Here is a 23,188-nt window from a genome sequence, read left to right as displayed (position 1 = left end):
AGAAGTAATGCTGGGATACCCTAGAGCTTAAAATATTTGCCTACATTTTCTTGCTCCAGCAGATTACTTCAGGATGTCCACAGTACTATTTTAAGAGAGGGAAAAGAAACCCAGATTTTTTTCCAAATCCCTACAGTTTTACACAGTTTTCAGGCATAACTATCTGTGAGATGTCTGGGTGCACTGACTGATCACCAATAACGTTTGGTGTCACTGAGATAATCTGACCGAGGAAAGAAACTTCAGAATCTCATGTGCAAAACCTTATGTGCACAGACAGAATTCCCAGATCCTTAACTTAAAGATTTGCCCTTTTTTAGGCACTGAACCAAGTTTTGCCACTTATGTTACAACCAGGTTTGTGTCCCCTGGGATGCCCAGCCATAATCACTCCACTGATGACCTTTAAGGTCCTTTCCAACCCAGATTGTTCCAGAATTCTGATTCTTTCCCATATTTCTTGTTTATTTTCCAGAAGGCTGCTTAGCTCTTCCATAAATCAATGATAATTTATGGCAAGTAAATAAATATGTAATTCTAAACAGCTTAAAAAACCCCAAACTCTAAGCTATTATTTTGCTTGAAAAAAGGGTATTTATGTTTTTATTGTTTCATGTTAAGCTATATAATTTGAAAGCAGAATGTGCTGAGGGATCACTTGTCTCTTTAAAGTTATATAGTAATATATAATTATATATATCTATATTTATGTGTAAATATATAAAATAGTTATTTATTTATATCAATATATTGTACAATTTGTATATTAATATATTTCAGTTTTCACCTATTTATTATATGTATGAAATAAATAAGCATACTTATATAGTTGCATACTGTAAGTACTAAATCAATAGATTTTCAGAAGTGTCAGGACTATTTTTTTGGCATCTTGTCACTTTCGAGCACGTAGCGAGCGTAAACTTCAGTACTAAATGCTGCAGCCATAGGGCCTGGAGAATTTACTAATTCAGCCCCAAAACAGATGCTGGAGAGACGCCCAGTGGTGCCCAAAGGCGGCACAGAACTGTTCGGAACAGCCTCGTGGCAGCGAATCCAGGGAAAAGAACTTATGATCCCCAGGGTTTGTTTATCAGTGTTTCTGTTCCACGGGAACAAACGCACCTCATCACGTGTAGGGATGTTTGTCACCTCTTTTTCCAAGTAACGAGTATTTGTCTTCTCCTGCTGATTTTGATTCCCAAACGTTCACGTACTCATGAAATAAAATACACTGAACTCCTTAAAACTTTAAATCCTTCAACAGCTTTGGCCTCATCCTGTGAGGGGGCTCCGCTCGGCTCGGTTCGACTCCGGCTAGGCTCGGCCCATTACGGTAGAGCTCGGTTCATGCTCGGCCAAACCCGGCTATGTTGGGTTAGGTTCGGGCATGACTCGGCCAATCTCGGTAGAGATCGGCTCAGGCTCGGCGGAGTTCGGCTAGGCTCGGTTCGGCCCCGGCCCCGCCTGCCGCCGTTCCCATTGGCTGCGCGAGCGAGGGAGGCGGGGCCTAGTGCTCCCCTCAGGATAGCAGGGCGGGCCCGTTCAGCGGCGCGACCCCCGTCCTGTCCTGCGCTTGATCCGCGCAGTACTGTTGCCCGATCCGAAGAAAACACAAACAACCGAAGTCGTTTATGCGGTGCTTTATTGAGGGCCCGGGAGCCTGTGGACTAGCGTCCAAAGACAGAGCCCCATTTCACAGAAAAATCACAGGGTTTTTATATGTTTTCTACACGATTTCTTCATCATCATAATTTCTTAATTCTCTCTCACTACCTGGTACGATTATCTCTCTGACATTTAAATTTTGCCAAAAGTACATTCCTAGATTATCTCCTAGTTACACTGCTTACATTGCAATATCTGCCGTATAGTTCATCTGCAGGTTACATGTGGCCTACCAAGCCTTAGCATAACTACTACTAATGTCAAACTAATGCTAACTAATACAGTTTATTGAACCAAATGGCAACAGTACCGCCTGATCCTGCCCTGCGTCACAGGCCACACATACACGTCTCCCACACCTCCCTCCTCTCCGCCGCTACCGCTCCGCCTGCTCTCCGTCCCCCCTCACGGACCCCGCACGCCTCCCGCCGACCCGCCCGACACTGCGGCCCCGCCCGCTCCCCCGGAGGCCAATAGCGGGGCAGCATCGGGGCTGTGCTCCGCCCCTAAAACCCGGAAGCGGAAGTACGTTCCGGTGCTGCCGCCATATTGGTGTGTGGAGGGGCGGGAGCGGAAGGCAGGACCGGCCCGGTAGCCTGTGAGTACCGGGGCCGGAGCGGAGTGGGAGCGGGCGCGGGCAGTGCGCCTCTGGGCCGCCGGGCGCGGCGCTGACATCCGCGGGCGGGCGGGCGGGCATGGGGGCTTGAGGCCTGGAGCGAGCGGTCCCTTCGGGAGCGCGAGGGCTACTGCGGGCTCGGCGCTCCGGCTGGGGCCTCCCGGGTCTCGTGTCCCCCTCCGCGGGCCCCGCCCCGCCCCGTGCCGAGGCAGCGCAGCTCCTCCCCGCTCATTGTACCGAGTGTCCCGCCGCGCCGGGGCTGAGCAGTGTCTGGGCAAGGGGAAATCCCCTCTTGCCGGCACAGGCGAGAAGCGCAGGTGCTTCTCAGCTGCTGTTGCAATGGATAAAATTAAACAATGCCTTTTTTTAGTGTGAAGAACCAATCTGAGGGACCAATGGGCTGTTTCCCCGTGGTTGTCCGTTCACCCAGTTCTTTAATAAATTAACTTAGTGTGTTGTTCTTCAAAGACGTTTCCTCTACAAGGTAACTTGAATGTGTAACGTGTTTTTGCTAGTTATCTGCTTAACTTATATTTTAAATTTAAGAAAAATCTATAACATGAGCAGAGTTGTGCTGAAATTCTGTACCTCTGTGTGATGATGTGAGGCTTAAATATTCTTACAGCCAGAGGTTCTGCTTTTCAGAACTCAGTGCTCAGTGGTGTTTGTAATGAAATTACCATCACGATTGTGGGGAAAAGCATAATTGTTCAGGCTGTACCTTTGCTTATGTGGTGTTTTCAGCAGAGAAAACTGCTGTAATACGGTCTTGCTTTAGTAGCAGTCTCAGTTTTAGTAGTAGCAAACTATTCCCTCGTTAATCTCTCTGTGTCTCTGGCTGAGTGTTAGCTGTCCTGGAGTGGCTGGAGGGCGGTCACAGTTCCTTGTGCTGGGCAGCGAATCTGATGTTACATTTACAAGACAGATGGAGAGAGGCTTTTCACAAGGGCCTGGACTGACAGGACAGCGGAGAGTGGCTTAAAACTTCTAGAGGGCAGCGTTAGATGGGATATTAGGAAGAAACTGTGTGAGGGTGGTGAGGCCCTGGCACAGGGTGCCCAGAAAAGCTGTGGCTGCTGTGAATCCCTGGAAGTGTCCAAGGCCAGGTTGGACAGGGCTTGGAGCAACCTGGGGCAGTGGAAGGTGTCCCTGCCCATGGCAGGGACTGGAATGGGATGATCTTTAAGGACCCAAACCATTCTATGGTTCCATGATTATGAAGGAGAAATTGAAGCTGTCTAGGTTTAATCATTCCCTTAAACCAAGAGAATCCAGTATTCTTAACTGTAAACTGCCCTCAGAGTAGTGCCAAGCACTCCTGCTATTGATAATTGTTCATTGCATGTCCTTCCAGCACAGTTTTAATGTGACAAGAAATATTACCTTAAATTCTAGTCTGTGTCTTGTGGTGAAACTAAGCCCCAGAGAGGTTTCTCCTCAGTAGGACTGTTGTATTTCTTGGTCTGCTCTGGAAGAACTGTATGCATGATAGAAAATCATGCATAATCACATATAATGTAATATTTTACATGAAGCAAGATCCCTTCTCCAGCATAAAGCCTTCAGAAGCCTCACACGATTTTCCACTTGCTATGCACAGGGTAACATTTACAAGATAGTCTTGTATGGTCTGCTTTTAGTCCATATTTTCTGTGAGTGTATCTGAAGAATCAATTTTGAGACTATTAGAGTTTTCATTGGTCTCTGATAAATTATTCTGTGATTCTAATTAGTTCAGTAACTTTTTGTTACAGCTTTATACTTCAGCACATTAAAAAATACCCCAAAATAAATCATGTTCAGCAATTTCTGCCCTGCAGAAATTGTTCAGAGGGTGGGGAGAAGAATAATTACTTCTTTTTGCCTGTTATGGAAAAGTGTGTATATTGTATGACTTTCTACTAGCTTCTTTTCTTTTAGCTATAGCTTGAATTAAAGTGGACTCAGCTCTTGAAGCCTCCTAATGAGTCCCCTTAGCTTTTGAAGTGTAACAGGGCTTCTTTTTTCTACTTTCTAATTATTCCATAGGATGTAATTTTCAGATGTTTACAGAAAAAATAAACAGCTTTAAGTTTTTGTGCCTCCTCAGATTGTCCTTGATCTTAAATTTTCTGCAGCAGTCACTGTATTGCAGCATCTAAGACAATTTACTTTTTTTTTTTTTTTAATTTATGAATGTTTCATACAGACTTGTTACTCTCTGAGGCTCTTGAGTAGGGCTGAATGTACTCCCAGAATCCTGGGTTACATAGTCCCACCCACAGATGAGCATTCCAGGAAGTAATGCCAGTGATTGCTCTTCGTGATGAGGCAAAATGTTTCTGCTTAGGATCCACTTTAATTGGCTTCTATCTTGAAATGAGCTGTAAAACTCACTGATATGAAAAATAAAGCTCTTCAATTGGTAGCAGAGGCATGGACTGAAAAATAATCCCCTTGTGTAGTTTTTTTTTCATTTGAATTCAGGCTCTTTGCCCACTGACTGTACAGTTTTACTCTTGTATAAAACTTCTGTTACTGCTCAGCTGTTGGTGTTCAAGAGACAGAGAAACTCATTGAATGATTCCAGTGTGGGCAGCATTTTGGGTTTGGTGCTCTGGCAGAGTCTGAAACCACTGGTGTGCAGAGTCCTGAATTTACTTCTTCATTATGTAGTTACTCAGTATTTAAAATCTGAAGCAGCTTTTTTTTTTTTTAAAAATGTACTTACTCTGGTTTTGTTCTTTGCCTTTGGAGCTTGAGGTGGAAGGAGGGAGGTGCTGCAGTTCATGTCTCACTGCTTAGGGGGTTGTGCCTTGGCAAGGTGACAATGTCCAACTGGGCTCTTCCTGGATTTCTTTATGGGCTTCTTTATTTCCTTCCCCCAAACACACTGGATCCTGTCTTGCCTTTGTAAAATACCCTATTCTTTGCTTTTTTGGATAAGGAATTTTCATTCGTTTTGGTCCTCTGTTTAAGAATACTTCATTTAGAATAAGTTGTTTCAAACAGGACAAGCCAGGAGAGTTTTGTATGTAAATACAGGTTCAGAGAATGTGCTGTAAACCTCCCTGAACTTAGATTTTGGATGTTAATGTTCCCTTGTCCCATGTTTTGTTTCCACAGCCACCATGTCAGAAGGGGACAGCATTGGGGAGTCTGTGCATGGAAAACCTTCAGTGGTCTATAGATTTTTCTCAAGACTTGGCCAGGTTGGTTTTGTGAAGAATTTTTCTGACTCCTTTAGAAGCAGATCTCACTGCAGCTTCTTGAACTCACTGCTTGTTGGCTGACTTGTTGAAATGCTACAATCTGTACAAAAGATTTCTTTTGAATCCTTTTAAACTAGATAAATATCTATAATAAATGGCTTACTGGAATATTGTGTGACATTACACAGTGAAAATATGTCGTTACTGTCAGAAATGACAAGTGAGTTCAGATTTTATTTCAAATTTATCTTCAGGAAAGCAACTTGCATAAAATACAGAAAATCTAAATTGCTTTACAGTTCTAAGCATTAGGAAATTTTTTTTGCCTTTGTAAAAATACAGACACTTGTAAGTACAGTCCTGTGTTATTTGTAGTAAAGAGTATAAGTGCTTCATGTTATTCTCTTTCCCAAAATACTCCTCCCAAATGCTTTTTTTTTCCCATACTACCCTCAAATAAGCTTTATCCATTGTGAATCGAGTATTTTACGGTATTTATTATTTACTGTGCACTTCGTGTTTCCTCCAGATCTACCAGTCCTGGTTAGACAAATCCACCCCCTACACTGCAGTGCGATGGATTGTCACATTGGGGCTGAGCTTTATCTACATGATTAGAGTTTATTTACTGCAGGTAAGATGGATTTGATGCTGAAGTAGTTCCAGATATTATTGCTGATCTAATTTTGATTCTAAGAGTGTTTTTGAAGTGTGCTGTTACTTTAGAATCATGTGTGGTATTCTTCAAGCACGTGGCAGAAGGTAAATTGTGTAGTCTGAAGGAGCACATCCTCTGGGTGTGGAAGTTGCTGCTGCAGAGACAAAAGATGTGTGAATAGTTGAAGATATTCTTCTGATGGTAATTTGAAATCACAGAATAAGTCTCTGAAAATTGTTGTAATTGAGTTTTTTGCTTTTATATTAAAGCTGTGTAACAACATGCTCAGAGCCAGGGGTTTGTTTTTGTCATGAAAACCATAAGGAATGGCTTTGTCAGCATTTCTCTCCCAGCAGGCCAGGGGCAGGCTGTTCCCTACTAATCAGATGTTTCTGTTTCATGCCAGTGTGCAGTTCAGTGAGGAACCTGGGAACTATTATTCCCAAAAACCGAAGATTACAGAATGCGAAACCTTTACAGGTCATAGTAGGAACATTTCAGACACTGAAGGCTGCAAAGATGATTTTAAAAGGGATGGTTTTATGCTCTTCACTACTTTTGAAGTCCACACCTTGAACATAGAGAACCTGGATGCTGGACCAAAGTTTCATGTTCAGTTTGTCACTACATGAGAGATTTGCTCTAAAACTTGTTTAGATCACTGAGAATTCTTGGTATTTTTGCAAGCCCAGAAACCCTTCAGTTATTATGAGGACATAGAAAAGCTTCTCAAGGAAGCAAAAAACCCGGGTTAATCTTGTTAAAAAATCAGTATCAGAAAATGATTTTCAGGATTTTACCCTTGTCTGTTCCTCCCTGTGCAGGGCTGGTACATTGTGACATATGCCTTGGGAATCTACCATCTCAACCTCTTCATAGCTTTCCTGTCACCAAAGGTTGACCCGTCTCTAATGGAAGATTCAGGTATGAGGAAAAATTCCTTTTTTAAACTTGGTTGAACTTCAGCTCCTTTTGTCTGATACAGTAAAGATAATGCAATTTTAGCACTACATTTTATTTTTTAGACCTGAAAAAAATCTATACAACTTAAGATCAAGAATTTCTATAAAATTTGTCCTTTTTCATGGGACTTGAATATATTCCACTTGTACTATATTGTATAAGTACAATATATATACTGTACTATATATATAGTACTAATTTCCTGTGTTTTGAAAGGAGGTTTATGTGACTGAAGCTCTCCCTGTGGTAACTCAAGTGTCTTGGCATTCCTGTTCCCTGTTTTCTTTAAAGGAATCTATGTTAAGTTTATTTTAAGGAATCTATGTGAACTTACATTAAACCATCGACTCCTACCTGGCATCTACATGTAGCAATGGAAATTTGGTGTGGTTTTGTTTTGTGATTTTTTTTTTTTTCTTAAGATAGACAGTAAAAGAAAAACTGGAGTCTGAATGGTGTAAAAAACTACTGTGAGTAGGTCTGTGGTTTGATTTCTTTTCTGTTATTTTTAGATGATGGTCCTTCCTTACCTACTAGGCAAAATGAAGAATTTCGGCCTTTCATTAGAAGGCTCCCAGAATTCAAATTCTGGTGAGTGGATCCATTTGTCTGTGTTCTGTTTTTGAAAAATAAAAATATCTGCATTACATTAGTGGTAACTGGGCTTGAAGGATTAATTGTTACTGTTATTTTTTAGGCATTCTGCCACTAAAGGAATCCTGGTTGCTATGGCTTGTACATTCTTTGAGGCTTTCAATGTTCCTGTGTTTTGGCCAATCCTTGTGATGTACTTCATTATGCTATTTTGTATCACTATGAAGAGGCAAATCAAGGTAACTTGGAAAGAACAGAGAATTTGTGATGTTAGGATTTACAGCATTGTTCCAGACTGGCCATTCACTGGAGCCCTTCAGAGGTTAAATATGCTGCATATGCTTACTTTACTGGAGGAACTTCAATAACTAATACTTGAACATTAAATGTTCAGGTGGGACATGTTTACTGTTTGAGCAGATTTTACAGAACTTTATTCTTGTTTTCAAACAAGAAGGTTTTGATTTCGGAGTGCAGTGTCAGGATTTTATACAGATTCTCATCCACTTCTTTTGGCTGTTTTGGATGCAGAGGTGTTGAACCATCTCTGGTGGGTGAAAAAGGAAGTTCTCACAAGGTGTGAGAAAGTAGATAGTGGAAAGGGAAAGAACATAAGGCAAGTGATTCAGACCATTTTAACAAATTGTTTATGGTTTGTTAGTGTTTTAAAAAAGTAACTTTTTTCCTAGATATTCAGAATTTTGGATAGGTACTGTGAGTCAAAGTAGTAAATTAAAGATGAAAGGGTATTAAAAAATTAGTATCTCTGTGTTCTCTCCTTTTTCCTGTTGTCCCCCAATCAGTAATCTTCACTGTAGTGTACAATTTTTTGGGTAACCCAAAATCTGAGATTTATAAAACTGCTCTCATGATCCTATTTAGATTTAAACTGCTGTAGGATTAGCTATTTCATTACCTTTACTAAGAACTCTCAGTAATTTACAGTGTGTATTATAAACCATTTTTTCTAAATATCATGTGACTTTCTTGATTCAACAACTGCTGTTTTCTCTTTGCAGCACATGATAAAGTACAGATATATACCCTTCACACATGGCAAGAGGAAATACAAAGGGAAAGAGGATGTGGGGAAGACCTTTGCTAGCTAGGAAGACGCAATCAACCTGTTGACCAACTCTACTGCTCACTAAAGGAACGATTTTGAGCCATTGTAACAATGCCTTTTTTCTTCATAAAAGTGATTAACAGAGTGGTGACAAAGCAGTTGAATTTTCATTTTATGAGGATCTTGCTATTTTTATCTGAAACATCAGTTTCTCAAGGAAACTGGCATTCTAACCAAATTGCATTGCGTTTATTCTCTTTTGTAAGAAGTTGGAGAAACTTTGGATAATCCCATGGATTTGGGATGATGCATTTCTTTCAAGATCCGTTGCACTGGAGAGGTTAATGGCCTAGAGTTGGATATTTTTACATAGTTCTCCTGCTCAACATCACCCTGAAGTGCTGTGCACATCTGTGGAGGAAAGTGTAAGCTGGCACACGTGATGCTGTTTTCTGCTTCATGGCCGTGTGCTGTTTTCATAGAAAAATTCAGTAGACCTAAATTAGATACAGAACTTAAAACAGTTTCTTAAATGCATGGTATTACTGAGTTATAACCAAACAAGTATAGATAGGAATAAGAAATTACTAAATTATTGGGTTTGCAGTAGGGCAAAAATACTCATTTAGCTTCTAAAGCAACTTGTTTGTATTGGGTTTTAATGCCAGTTTCACTGTTCCATCTCCCAGCAGATGCTAAAATTTGGCTCTTTCATGATGACTTAGAACTTTGTTCAAACTCTATCACAATTTCCTTTGAGGACCTGGAATTATAAAAATATATATTTTAATTGTTATTATTGGGAATTTCTTTCATAATTAATGGTTTCTTGAATAATTGAAGTTAACTTCATCCAGCCACACAGGACATACCCAAACTGGCCAGAACACAGTGGTGGGGGTTTTAACACAGATTTTCTTTTTTTATGGGGGAAAAAAGAATGAGAGATAAATGACCTGCATGTAAACTTTTTCATGTGATAAAACTGCAGTTTTATTAAGTGACTTTTTAATTCCAAAATTTATTAAAAGACAGTGTTCCCCTTTACTTGTTCTCTATATTTATATACATCTCTTGATCTAACACTATTTATGACTTCTTTTCAATAATGGTTGCCCTCAGTTTACCTTCATGCAATGCCTTTATCAGCTCTTCAGGGACCATTCACTTCCAGAAGGTAGGAAAAGATGCTCTTGGAAGATTCTGAATGGAATTAAGCAGCTTCAGCAGACAATTAGTTGGAAAATGTATGAAGGCACCTTTTCCTCTGATCTTGTCATATGAAGGCTTTGTGAAGCTGTGGAATTCAGTAATCCTGGGAAGGTGACAGGTAGTTTTAGCTCATAGTGACCTGTGGCTTTTTGTTGGTTTGCATGTTTGTTTTATTAGCAGTGTGGAAACCAGGAATGTAAGCACTTTAAAATTAGGGAGACAGCACCCAGAATGGGCATTATAAAAGTACCAGTTGTGGATGCTCATGTTTTGTTGCCTGAAAATCTGAAAGCCTTGACTTGAAGAAGCTGTTTTCAGACTTGCTAGAGTTTCTGAATATGGATGAATCAAGGAGAAAAATACAACATTAATACTAAAATTACCAACTGGTATGATTCCTACTAAACAAGAGTGTTAATGACATCCATTGCAAATGTGACATTTTTACCTAAACTTTATTTTGAGGTTTAGTTTAAGCAAGTTTAGATTGGTGCCTTCCTTTTGGGAAGGCAGATGCCTTGTATCCAGTGGGATTAAGTTTTCAAACATGGATTGTAGGAGCTGTTTGGCCAACAGTGCAGTTCCCCAGCTGCATCTCAGCCTCCCATGGCCAGGCAAGTCTGATGGCATTTTGTTAAACTTTGCTCCGCTGCTTTTTAACATTTTAAAAATGTTAAAAAAATAATTCCCCTTAAAGAATGTATGAAAAACTTGTCTGGACAGCTTCAGAGACACTTCCCAGTCATCAATTCCTGTTTGTTTTCATGTGCAACAAAATGTTTTTCCTTACTGTTTCAGGAAGGAGCTGAGGCAGTGATTTCCTTAGGTAGTCTGTTCTGATTTGTGATAAGGATTATTTTTCTTCCACTGTTGCCTTGACAGTTAAATAGGTGAGGAATGCTACAAATTTTACTGGTGTGAGAAAGGATGGTATTGCTTTTGTAGTGCTGATAAAGTGTTCACATACTTACCAGCAACTATTTTATATTTCATGTATAGATACGATGAAAAGTTAAACTAAATTTACTAGGTTATTTTGATAACACTTGGAGATCTAATTATTAGTTGGATAACCAGGATCTCTGCAGCACAAATACCCATCTTAAAAATGCTTTTAGTGTAGCACACATGGCCCTGCCTCTGAGTCCACATTCAGTGCCATTTTTGAAAGATTTATTGAAACTGTAACTCATGATGCACAGGCTGGATCACCTGGGTTCTTTTCCCTACCTGTATTTGAAAAATACAAATAAATTGATCTTCTGCATCTTCTATCATGCAAGAATGGCAACGTATGTTAACAACTAACAATCTTTTTCCCTGTGCTTCAGGAATGTTGGTAACACCCCTGGCCTTTGGAAAACACCCCTTGTTATATTGCTATAGCCTCGGTGTCTGAAATACTTGCTGAAAAGTCTCCATTGCTAATAGCAATGGAAAAACCTGAGTTTGGAAACTGAATGTTAAGAGATCAGTCTGCATTACTGGGGCATTGCATTTCTTCTTTCTGTTCATCTAAGCTGATTTTAGTTTAGTTTAGTCAAATCACAGAACTCTGCTTTATTGCAAACACAGTGGTACACAGCATTTATAACTAGAACTTCTACTGCACTTAGGCTTTGTGTAGTGCTTCTGTTCCTTGCCCCTGAAGTCCACGGCCTGGACATTATGATATTACAGGAGGAAGGGAGTCTTAAGATTAAATAATAGTAATGCCTTAAGGATGCTATGGAAGAGTGGAGGACTCATTGTCTACACTTGTATTTTGAGAATGAGAATTTAAGTTTTCCACTGTCCAAAATGAAGAATACTATTAAACTTGTGTTAAGCATATTTTAGAAACCCATTTTTAATATGGTCAAGAGCTGCATCAGAAGATACAGAAGGGTAGAAGCACAAATAGCTTTATTCTGTCACATGGGAAGGTAGTGCCACCTTGCACAGGCAGTTTCCAGTTTAGTAAAGCCTTTTCTTGGACCAACCCAAGCTGTATGACAAGTATAAGAACATGAGCTGGAGCCCTTGTCAGGAGACAGAAGAGGTTCCCTTTACATTTGGTAGTGCCGTAGGTAGATCAGTTTCTGAGGGTGGAATTTCTCTCTGCACAGTGGACATTCTGCCTGCAGAAAGAAAAGGCAGTAGATGGACATACTGAAGAGAACTATTTTAAAAAATCTGAATAGAACTGCTTAGCTACTTTTAGAAAATAATTTTTCAGTCTCAACTGTGGTACAAGCTCCCCTGAGCTGGCCCAGTTTAATGTGCTCACCTCACTGACCTCACCTATGTAACTGCCATTGTATTTCAACAACTCCAGAGGTGCTGATCAGCTCTGGGTGCCCTAGTGAGGGACGGCATTAGGAGCCAGGCTGGGGGGCACCTTGCAGTGTGGATGTGTTGTGTACTCACCCTGGTGTTGCACCAGGCAGTGATGCACTCCCAGCAGAAGAGGTGCCCGCAGGGGGTGGCTGTGCTGTGCCTCCGCTCCTCCAAGCACAGTGTGCAGCGTGACTGGCGCCCGGCAGCCACCTCCTTGCTCGTGCTTCTAATTAACATAGGCACAGTGCAGTTAATTGCACTTACCCTGCTTGTCAGAAATACTGGATACCACCATCCTGAAATAAACCCCATGCTCAAGTATTAACCCTTTTCATGAAGGTCTCAAAACCACCAAAGCATGAAGTTTAAGACATGCACAGAGCAGCAAGGAATTAGTTTTGCTAATTAATTGTTACATCAGATTGTAACCCAAATTGGGCTGTCACTCCTGTGTTGTCCCCATGCATGACAGCTGTGACACTCCCACTTCTTTCCTAGGAAGTAAGAACCACCTCTTACTTCTGGTGAGTGAGGTTGCGGTACAGCCTCCACTCCTGCCTTGCTCTCTGCTTCTGTTTGAAGCTGTACATCTGAACTCCAACGGTCAGCAGAAGGTGGAAGAGTGAAATTATTCCAAGAAACTGGTAACTTGATTGGATACTCTGATCTTCTCCTTGCAATCCTCCAAAATGCAGCTACAGAATTCGCAGAAAGAGGTATTTGTTACTATAGTTTTATGAAACTCTTCCCCCTCTCTCTATCTGCAATAAGCTTGATTTAGGATTCTCATGTGGAAAAAATTGACATTTTAGGACTTCTCATCCAGCTGTCTCTCAGGAGGTATAATCACCTTCAGTCAGGCTGGACTTAGCTGCTGTCTGCCCATAAAAATTGCAGCTTTAATTGGTTTGGTTTTCTTATGTATCTCTGACTAAACAGACACCTCTTTCCTGCACTGATGCTGGGAATTGTTGAGAATTCTTTTGTCTATACACATTTCTGGGCCAATATGGCTGATTTTTTTTGTAAAGATACAAAATTATACAGGAAAGTGCTACCTAAATGTTGTTCAAAACCATATTTCCCGTGGATTTATCAAGTCAACTCTCATTTCCAGTGTACTTGTGGCAGACAGACTGAAGTTACACAGGTATTAACTTGGGACACTGCATTCATGTTTATTACCTGTAACCTCTTAACTCCAGGGACTCATCACCCCCCCATAAAGCCAAACTTTCCCTCTCACTCCTCTTTGGCAACCACAGCCAAATTCCTTACCCCTTTTATGAATAAGGCACCCCAGAACAGGCCAAAATTCTGCAGTGGACACATATTCAACCAAAACCACTTACATACGAGATTCCTGCGATCCTTTTGGACATGTGATAGAAGGTGCCCTGGATGTAGAACACTGCTAGGTGGAGCCGGTGCAGCAGAGGGATAGATTGTTTAAGGACAGACACGACTTGGGAGGCTGTTTTCTTCTGCTGCTCTGTGAGCTCCCCAACCTGCTTCCAAATCCAGGTGCGAATTAAGGTCCTCCTGGGAAAGCAAATTGCTGGGGGGTTTTCTGGGGTCCTGGATTCCTCAGCCTCCATGTGCAGCTCATGTTCCAGGTGCAGCAGTGCCTTTTCCAAGCAGTAAGGTACCACGGTGTGCAGGGAAATGAAGAGGGCCCGAGAAAGGAAAGAAGGCACCTTCTTCTTGCTTGGGTCAACCTGAATGATATTCACATACTCTTCTCCCAGGGTCTGATAACCTAAACAATGTGTGCAACAGAAAACGGTGAGAGGGCAACTGCAGGATCATTCTGGATGTGGTGAGCAGTGGGGACAGGCTATTTAGGCCACAACTCAGGCTTTGGAATTTGGAAATAGGTTTTTTTTTCTGTTGAATTCAGATAAGCATCATGGTGACATCCAGTATCTGCAGTTTTAGGCTTAAAGCAGGATATTTTTCCTGCTGCTATCTATTCCTGCTTTTTTTTTTTTTTTTTTAATTGCTTTTAGAAGAACATCTATCTGTGTTGATAAAATGCGTTTAAAGCCAACCCCGACAATTTCGTGGTTTCATATTTACAAGAAGGCATTTATCCAAACCAACCCCCATGTGGAAAAGAGCTGCTGTTGGGCAGTTTCAGGTGGTGAACAGCACAGCAGCCCCGGCACTGGCCCCTCAGCTTTCAGATGTTGGGAGAAATGACAAAAAAGTGATAACTGACGGAGAAGGTTACCTGACAACGTGGTCAGCACGAAATAGGCCACATCGGAGAGCAGCTCCACCTCCCTCCTCCACTCCAGCCACGGCCGGGCACCTGCGGGACGGGGTCGCGGCTGTCACTTTGCAGCAAATCCGTGCTTATCCGAGCCCTTCCCGCGGAATTCCTCCCGGACTCGCCATCAGCCCCCTAACCCCTCCGACCCCTATCCAGAGCCCCGGGGCGAGGGGGGCGGGGTGTGTGTGTGTGTGGATCCGCCGTGCCGGCGGATCCCGCAACACCCGGAGCGGCTCGGGGTGGAACCAACTCCCCACAGGCATTACCCGCCAGCCCCCGCAGCGCCGTGCCGGCCCCACTGCGCAGAGCGGCCCGGTACAGCTCGTCCTTCTGCCCGCACCGCGCCAGCCGCGCCGGGCCCGCCGCCGCCGACATGGTGGGCGGAGGGACACGGGGCCTGAGGCGGCACCGCGACCCTGGCAGCGGCCGAGCACCCGCCCCCCGCGCAGGGATATCCCGTCAGTGCGGGGCGGGAAAGGGAGCAGGGCTGCGCGAGAGGACGGGAAACGCCTCTCCTGCCCTGAGGGGGCGAAAAGGGCGGGAAAAGGGGCGGGACGAGTGTGGAAAAGGGCGGGAAGAGTGGGAAAAGGGTGGGAAGAATGAGGAAAAGGGTGGGAAAAGGCGTCATGAGGGGCGGGAAAAGAGGCGGGAAGAGCACACGGAGAGGGAAGGGCGTGTGAGGGGTGGGAAACGGACGGTGAGGGGCGTAAAAAGGGGCGGGAAGGGGCGGGGGAAAGGGTGGCAAAAGGAGCGGGAAAAGGAACCTGGCGGAGCCCCACGATTGCAGCTGAGGTGGTAGGAAGAGAAGAAGTGAGGTCATGGATGTTTCAGTACACAGTTCACAAGGAACCCACCAAATCATCTCTCCCCAGGAAGGTGCAGCACTCCACGAACTTGTACAAATGCTCCAGCCCTTCCGCAGCCCAGGGATAATTCAGAAGGAAGTAAGTGTTCAAGTGTCCCGCTGTTGCTTTTTTAGCAGCTGCGAAAGCGTCCTTGCATCCCGTCAAAGACGAGCTATTTATATGGGAAGACTGAACAAGCTGCCCTTTGTTTTCTAGCGAGCTGTACGTGAAGCAAACAACAAACACCGCCTCCACACGACAAAGCTACAAACACATCAACATGTCAGTGCAACCATCTCCAAAATCCTGGTATCAGGGGGATAAAGGCTGTAAGCTGCCATGGTGTGACAGAACTGGCGAGTTTTTCAGTGCCAGGGTCCCCAGATCAGTCCCTCGGTCCCTGCCGGCGGTTCCTTTGTGGCTAAGCCACTGGGAACAGGGGGTATTTGGAGTTTTATCAGAATTCCTGATAATTTCCCAGTTTATTTAGGGAATGAACTGGACTTCTGTCTGATGACTCTTGTCATGAATATCACTGACCTCTCGATGGAGAGAGCCACTCCTACTACCTGCCATGAGGCTCTTGCAGCTGTGCCTGATGTTTAAAAATAATGCTAATATTTTTGTAAGTTTGAAAAAAAAATCAAACCAACCATGCCATTTCTTAAAAAAACAATTTTCACTTATTAACAAAGGTAGCAGCATCCTGTAAATGTTTACAACCTATACGTGTGTGTGTGTGTGTGTGTGTGTGTGTGTGTGTGTGTGTGTGTGTGTATTTACACTCTGAGGTCTGGTACATTCATTTTTGCTAAAACACGTTTGTTTTTTTTCCTAGCAGATTTTAATGTCACATTGTTATAAATTCAGTTTTGTGAAGGAGCAGTCAAACACTTCCACATTTAATTAATTTATTTGACAAAACTACTTTCACTGGAATTAAAGTAGGTGTTTTCCTGAAGAATTTACAGATTGATATGGCAGGAGCTCACTGGAAAGTTCTGGGAGGGCAGGAGCTTGGTGTTTTTTTTCCTTTCTTTTTACTGAGAAGCAGAGAAAGGCACCCTGTGGCCAAGCATAACCACAAATAAATTGGATAGTTGTAATCCTTTCAGTAGCCTATTAGCCTATCTAGAGCACAGATTGTGGCATCAAAGTTCTAATTAAATTGCACCAGAAGTTGAACATGGTAAGTAAAGCTGTGATGAATCTTACAGATAAGCAAAACAATAAGAAAAATCTCTCCCTCCCTGCTCCAGGTGCTGCTCAATTTTTGTTAGGGTGTATCGCAACAGTGGAATCGCGGATTTTTCCCTCTGTAGCTGTAAAATTAATGAAATTAGGGAAAAAACCATTGGAACATTTTCCGTCGTTCAACAATAGGGGGCGCACCTGCCCAAGGAAATGTCCCACGGGAAATGGGGTCTGGAATGGGAGGTTTTCACACTTAAATCTTGGGGATGTGCTATTAAATAAGAAAATCGAAGCTGCCATCTTAAATTATAGAAATTTTTAAATATACAAAATTAAAACTTATTGACTAATCCTTGGACCATTTTTTTCAGAATTCCAATCCAATCTCTCATGTTTTGATTTTTGTTTAAAGGTAGAGCTGTATCTCACATGTCCAACAGCTCAATTGTTAAGAAAAATACCAAACCAATTTGTTGCCCTTTTACTGAAGTGGGAAAATATGATTTTCTTATTTTGTGGATCAAGAAACCAAAGAAGAGCTCGAGAGTTGGTTTTTGGGGTTTTTGTTTTGTTTTTTTGGTTTTTTTTTTTTGCTGTTTTGTTTTGTTTTTCTTTTTTTTTTCTTTTTTGCAAAGCTGAAATCCTGATTAATGGCCACTAATTATTAGATTGGAAAATTTATAAAGCTGAAGGTCAGACTCTGCCAACAGATGTTAAAACATTAGAAGTGTGTCAGTTCTGTGTAAATGCCCATTTTTACTTATTATATGGATTTTATTATATTATAAAAGTTGTTTTGTGATGTTTTGAAGGTGCAGCATGCCAAGTAACCTTCTCATTTTGTGACATACTTTCATATATATATATTCATTCATAGATATAAACACACACATGCATAAAATGTTAGTTGTCACACTACGATCTGCCAGGAAAATCTGATTCTTCTCCTTTGTATTCTGATTGATACTGGTTACTTCAGAAAACCGCTATTATCTCTTAAAGCGTAGCTGCTGTGTTTTTGATTAAGTTTTTGGAAGCCAAGTTTCTTGATTTTCATGCCATGCTTCTCTGCTTTTCCTTCTAACAGAGCTGACAGGAACGAGCTGCTTCACTGACGTTACCACGAGGACGTCCAAAATGTAAAAAACCTCGGTGATTAGCAATGATTAACTTTTCCTCCCACAGGCTACTTGTCTGTGCATCATGAAATCTAATTTTGCCTCTGCAGACCTGTTAGGAGGCAAGAGGTTCGGAGCGCAGCTTTCAAACAGGGCACCGAGCAGATGTTTCAGTTTCCAACCTGAAGAACAGGTTCTGCGGATGCAAAAGGAACGAAACGTCTGTTTGGCATTGTTACCACCCTCCGATTCCTTTTGCCTCCTCCCACTTTGAACTTGTTACCCTGGAGCTGAACTGTTTGAACAGGGGCTATAAAGCTGCTTTGTGATCAGAGAGCTGAGAGCCCTCAACATGTGAAAGCGGGGCGGGATTTCGCTCCAGACTCCGCAGGTCCTTCCCTCCCTCCTGCCGGTTTTGTCCCGGGTATGAAGGTCAGACGCTTCGCGCAGAGGAGCCGGGACAGCCCACCTGCACTGCCCGGCTGGGAGAGACAAAGGTGTGTGCGGCGTTTGCTTTCGGCTTGCTTTGCTACTTTCTCTTGCAGCGATCATTTTGGTGTACTTTTAACACTTTTGCTCACTCTCGGGCGTTAGAAACAAAGTTTACAATACGCTACCCCAGAAGCATGCGCAGCCTTATAGCTGTAACAGAATTTGCTGCTACTTTTGCTCTCGTCTTTTTGGAGGAAGAGGGAAAATGGAAAGAGCATCATGTCTAATGCTTGTTTTATTTTATCATACTTTCTCTTGTTCATGAGAATGTTCTGGAACCTTGGAATTTTGTTAGTCCTAAAGTTTTAGATTCTCTGAGCTTGTAGGGATGAAGTAAACTGCATTAGCAAAATTAGCAAAAGCTCAGACTTTTCTAACTGGATAACTGCTTTTTTTATGAAAGACTACTGCATTCGTTCTGAACTGATAACCTGAGCCTTGAGCTTTCCCAGGTGTACGGAGCCAAAATGAAAACTGACTTGGATAAGAGAGGTTGGATATAAAATAAACTTCAGGTATTTAAATAAAATACCAGTTTAGCAATAAAACGTGGCTGATTCTGTGACTGAACAGCCAGATTTTAACTTGGGAGGAAAGACGTGCATGACACTTTGAAAAGGTATACATGTTTTTATTTTTGAAAATTTTTAAATTTTTTTAAAAAATTTGCTCATTCATTTTGGCTATGGAGAAATAATTTAAAGTTCTTTCCTGGAGTAAAAATGTGGGTAATGATTGCAAAGATGTGGCAAATAATAAGGATGGTTGGATTGCTGGGGCTGTGCATATTCCAAATGCCTCAAGCTTCAGGGTTCAGATGTAGCTCTTAAATATACCCTGAATCCTCAGGGTGATAATTTCTAGAATCATGTTCTGTTTCATGGTAGAGGTAGGTTGCCTGTTATAAAATAAAACAGGAGTAAGAGTCACTGCTGACTATGGTTGGTTTGAGGTAAGAAATTGGTGCTATGTTCAGAATGGAGCTCAAAGTTAACGTATTGTTCAAAAGAATGTGGTGAAAGTTTTGTCTACTAAGACAGCTTTTTCTGTCCTTACTGAGGGTGCAAAAACCATGCTGGGGAGAATTTCTTTTGCCCAGTGAGATTAACTGTGAGAAACTGTTCAGTGCAAGTTAGTGGAGGGGGGTGAGTGCCGAGGGCAAGGCTGAGTGGTCAGTCACTGTGTTCTGGTGGCCTCAGGACTGGCTGTGAGGACAGGGAGAAACGTTAACTTGGCTCTGAGCTCTTCAGCAGGAGCACTGCTTGTTACAGGCTCTTTGCTTTGGGCACCAGGGGCTTATTACAGAAAGTAGAGGCCATGACCAGGTACAGAAATATTTGTCATGTCTTTTTTATTTATTGGGCTTTAATAAGCACTATTTTATCAGAACTGCTTCTGTCATACCCAGTTTTATAATATAAACCTGTATGACTGAATCTTGAAACACTCAGGGCTCACTGATATTTGATGACTCTGTTGGCAAGATGAGCTCCTATAATGCAGCATATTTTGATTATTCTCAGCCAAAGAACAAGTTTATTCTGGCTTTGCAAAAAAGGATGATAACATTCCGATTTATAGCCAAGCTCCTTCTACATTCTCTGAAAAGGCTTTTGTTTTTATAATTCCTGTAATTTTTCTGAATTAAAAACTACTCCATACTTAACTCAAAGTGGCTGAGAGCATCAATGGTCCTGCAGGAACAACAGAGCAATAAAATATATGATGTGCAATGCTCTTCTAAAATCCTGTACGCACAGTTTCAAAACAACACAATCTCACTTTGGTTTTGAAATAAATGGTACAGAGCCCTCAGTTCCTAAATATAGCTCAAAGGGGACAACATACTTGTGAATATCACTGGAATTTGTTCTTGTTACTTTGTCCAGAGCTGAGAAAATTACTGTATAAATGAATTTGAGTAGGTTAGAGGATGAGGCTGAAGAGATTTTTCAACAAAGATAGTCTTGCAGTCACTAAGGATAATTTGAATTTACTGCAATACAATTTTCATGCACCCAGATATCTCAGTTATGCATTAGTTATCTTAAAAATTACCCACTTCTTCCATGATAAGCTTAAATTGATCTGATCTTAATATTGAAATAGATTCTCCAGTGTTATACCTGAATCTTCTTTCACTTCCACTATCTTGACCTCATTTGTGAATTCACCTCTGCTTCCATTGTTACCTCTGGCCTTGCTGCATGATGTCAAACTTCATGTCCCTCACTTGTAACAATTCCTGGTGGCAGCTGTGACACGAGCAGTAGGTACTGACCATGCGTCCAGGTTCAGCTGGCAGAGAAAGAAAGCCTTGTGTGACATGAGCTAAGCCCTGTTCCATGGGGACGGCTACCCATGTGTGCAACTCCTCAGCCCAGTTTTTGTTTCAAGTCACTGAAATTCTGGTCTCCACATTACTGCTTAGGGCACAGAGTCTAAATCTATAGGGAATTTCCAAACTTTTTATTAATTGTTTAATCTGCCTTCATTTTGTGGGGGTGGAGCGCTTCCCCTCAGCACAGAGCAGAGTCATTGGATGGGTACCTGCACAATGCAGGCTGTGACAAACTTCACACATGCTGAGACAAAGTTCTCAGCTTCCTTCCTGCTCTTTGCTATTTGGCGGACTGCACATGAGACTGTGCAGTCCTGAGGGAAATTGTGGGTGCAAGACACCAAGACAAGCATGACCTGAGTGAAGATTTCAGATCCATTTGCATCACAAATAACAGCATGAAACTTAAGAGACTGATTTTGGTGTACCTGGTTCTGATCTTAGCCCGCATTTTATATTGTTCATCACAGCCTCACTTGTTTCTATTTAGTTAGGGAATGCCTTATGTAGAATCTTCTAACATCTTAATAGTTGTCAGGGAGCTCTGGTTTGCCTCAGACATGACAAGGGAAATCAAGTGGGAAGGTGAGGGATCCTTCTATGTTAACATTCCTGGGAGAGATTGAAAGTACTGCACAAGCTCTGTAGTTCCCTGAGGTGTTTGCCAAGGGATGTTATGCAGAAACTTACAATAGCACTTTTTGTGTTCAGTCTGGTGTTCATAGGATGTCTCCTCTAAGCTCTCCTTGAAGGATTATTTACTGTAAGATGACTTAGAAGCTCCTCCCTGCCTCTTCTCCCCTTCAACATACCACTCCCCATTACCCCTACAGCTCGTTATTCCAGATTTCCTACTGCCCTTAAATGCTGGAATGGATTCTCTGGAAGTTTTCTCTGCCCTTAACTGAAAATATGTAATTTGTGTTTTATTTAATTTACAAAAAAACCAAACAAAAACAAAAACAAAAATATAAGAAATGGAGCCTGAGGAAACAATGGCAGCTGCAAGGTGCCTGGAAGAAGTTTTATAGCCTGCAGAGGAGAACCTCAAAAATGCAATTTTGGGATGAGTTATAATGGGGTTATTTATTGGGATTGCTACAGGACAACATGAAATATTTTCTATTTAAACAACTTAACAGGTTTTTGTCTCCTACGGTATAAAGTGACCTATTCCACTTCTTCCCATCCTGTGAGTTTAGACTGAGTGAGATGAAGTTATTGAGGTAGTGTTATTTATTGACTAACTAAGTACTAAAGTCCATGATAAGGTGGAGAGCAAAGCAGAGCTGTACTTTGATATTTATTGGATCAGGCCCTAAAGACTTGTTGCCTTGTAATTCCCATGTATGCACATCACTGCCCTCTGTTTAACAAAATGAGGATAGATTGAGTGGTTCCCAGACCCATTCTTGCTAATAGAGAAGGAGATTCATAATTTTAGAAATTGGTTTGGGTATTTGGGAAAAAAAAATAAATTAAAACTACAGTGTTCTCTTGAAGTTGTCAAGCACAAGCATGTGTTTCTTGTTTGCAATATTCTCTTAGTGTCTCTCTGCCTGTGCTTGGGCTCTTGTGTTTGGCCCTACCAGGCATCCTCGGGAGAAAGCTGGTATTTGCCACTGACATGTGAAAGGGGAGCACAAGTTGCTGCCTTTTTTTCTAACTCCCCCAGTATAAATTAGTCCTTAATATCCAAGAGATTAATCAGTGTAGCAATAAGCTGCTGTACAGAATTAAAGCAGCTTGGTTAAAGGCATTCTTCTTAAAAGAAATTCCTGCTCATTTACATGAAATTGAAGAAAAAATAATAAAAAAAAAAAATCAGAGTGACCAAGACTGACAGCATACCTGACAGCATGAACATTATTAGAATTATAGATCTGATTACAAGTGGCATTGGAGCTTAAAGTCTGTCTCTCCTCAGCATGACTTACAAATTCCCAAGTGCAGCAGAACCTTTTCCAGCAGTCCTCACTTTCCTTCTGTCTGCTAACAAGATCTTCCTCCCCTCATTTCTTCTCTGAGGCTTTTTGTTTTTTGTGGTCTAGAGTATGAAACTTTTATTTTCAAAATAAAAGCTCTCAAGCTATTGGATGAGATTTAGAGCTTTGCTTAATTACTTCATTTTGCCTCCTAATAGAAATTGCCAGTTCTCCCTTGCTAATACAAAATGCAAATGTTCTTCAGAAGCAAGAGGCTGCTGTGTTTCCACTGTCACTTCAGACAGGTCTGGGAACTGGCTGGTGACAAGAAATGATGGTGAAACTGAGAGGAGTTTTGGCCATTCAGGATAAATAGGGCAGGAGATTGCAACCAAGTCTATCCCTATAGATAGATATTGCTACAAATTTCACATTTTGTTTCATAAAGTAAAAGCTAAAGTCATATCACATGGTCCATACAAATCTGAAACAAATAATTTGGCTGTAATAATAAATCTGCTTACTTGCATAAGGAATATTCAGTTACATCATTCAACAAAAATGCAAGGCTCCTGCATGTGCAGCTCCAGCTCAGGCTGTAAGGGGCGGATGAGGAAAAGCTGACAAATGTTAAGTGTTCTTTTAAGTGGGATGACTCTGTTCCAGGTGAAGGTGAACACACCAGCCTACCAGAAAGGTATTCCGATGTCC

General features: G+C 41.8%; 3 protein-coding genes across 6 annotated transcripts in view; 2 read left to right on the top strand and 1 right to left on the bottom strand.

Moving 5' to 3' along the window:
- Positions 1-2,181: 2,181 nt before the first annotated feature.
- On the top strand, positions 2,182-9,803 carry RER1 (retention in endoplasmic reticulum sorting receptor 1). Of its 2 annotated transcripts, XM_014257289.2 has the most exons (8): positions 2,182-2,266; positions 2,655-2,768; positions 5,390-5,475; positions 6,005-6,109; positions 6,958-7,057; positions 7,609-7,687; positions 7,794-7,929; positions 8,710-9,803. In XM_014257289.2, exons 3-8 carry the CDS (start codon positions 5,395-5,397, stop codon positions 8,797-8,799), a joined length of 591 nt encoding a protein of 196 aa, XP_014112764.1. In that variant the 5' UTR covers positions 2,182-2,266; positions 2,655-2,768; positions 5,390-5,394; the 3' UTR covers positions 8,800-9,803. The 2 variants fall into 2 exon arrangements, with proteins under 2 accessions (XP_014112764.1, XP_005528419.1); XM_005528362.2 differs by lacking the exon at positions 2,655-2,768 and having other exon boundaries at positions 2,194-2,266.
- A 1,996-nt stretch (positions 9,804-11,799) lies between these two features.
- On the bottom strand, positions 11,800-14,995 carry PEX10 (peroxisomal biogenesis factor 10). Of its 3 annotated transcripts, none has more exons than XM_005528361.2 (6): positions 14,829-14,995; positions 14,521-14,601; positions 13,640-14,046; positions 12,807-12,982; positions 12,378-12,513; positions 11,800-12,088 (listed from the first exon to the last, which is right to left on the bottom strand). In XM_005528361.2, exons 1-6 carry the CDS (start codon positions 14,935-14,937, stop codon positions 12,017-12,019), a joined length of 981 nt encoding a protein of 326 aa, XP_005528418.2. In that variant the 5' UTR covers positions 14,938-14,995; the 3' UTR covers positions 11,800-12,016. The 3 variants fall into 3 exon arrangements, with proteins under 3 accessions (XP_005528418.2, XP_014112762.2, XP_014112763.2); XM_014257287.2 differs by having other exon boundaries at positions 12,378-12,510; XM_014257288.2 differs by lacking the exon at positions 12,378-12,513.
- A 314-nt stretch (positions 14,996-15,309) lies between these two features.
- PLCH2 (phospholipase C eta 2) overlaps positions 15,310-23,188 on the top strand; it is an 80,075-nt gene continuing 72,196 nt past the window's right edge. The window contains exons 1-5 of the mRNA XM_088066486.1: positions 15,310-15,354; positions 15,435-15,506; positions 15,624-15,689; positions 17,689-17,740; positions 17,830-18,216. The gene's annotated coding sequence lies outside the window, so the exon portion shown is untranslated. The remainder of the gene's footprint in view (positions 15,355-15,434; positions 15,507-15,623; positions 15,690-17,688; positions 17,741-17,829; positions 18,217-23,188) is intronic.

Source organism: Pseudopodoces humilis, chromosome 24 (assembly GCF_049639895.1).
Source record: "Pseudopodoces humilis isolate 2021_Gansu_Grassland_sample_001 chromosome 24, ASM4963989v1, whole genome shotgun sequence".
NCBI lineage: Eukaryota > Metazoa > Chordata > Aves > Passeriformes > Paridae > Pseudopodoces > Pseudopodoces humilis.
Note: the sequence above shows the minus strand (reverse complement) of the source record. Positions and strands in the feature narration are given on the sequence as shown.

Coding starts and splice junctions, on each gene's coding strand:
- PEX10 (XM_005528361.2), bottom strand. CDS start 14,937: ATGTCGGCGGCGGCGGGCCCGGCGCGGCTGGCGCGGTGCGGGCAGAAG. Junction 12,514..12,806: donor CGCAACCTCACTCACCAGAA/GTAAGAGGTGGT, acceptor TATGTTAATTAG/AAGCACGAGCAAGGAGGTGG. Junction 12,089..12,377: donor CTGCCTGGTGCAACACCAGG/GTGAGTACACAA, acceptor TTCTTTCTGCAG/GCAGAATGTCCACTGTGCAG.
- RER1 (XM_014257289.2), top strand. CDS start 5,395: ATGTCAGAAGGGGACAGCATTGGGGAGTCTGTGCATGGAAAACCTTCA. Junction 6,110..6,957: donor TTAGAGTTTATTTACTGCAG/GTAAGATGGATT, acceptor CTCCCTGTGCAG/GGCTGGTACATTGTGACATA. Junction 7,688..7,793: donor CTCCCAGAATTCAAATTCTG/GTGAGTGGATCC, acceptor GTTATTTTTTAG/GCATTCTGCCACTAAAGGAA.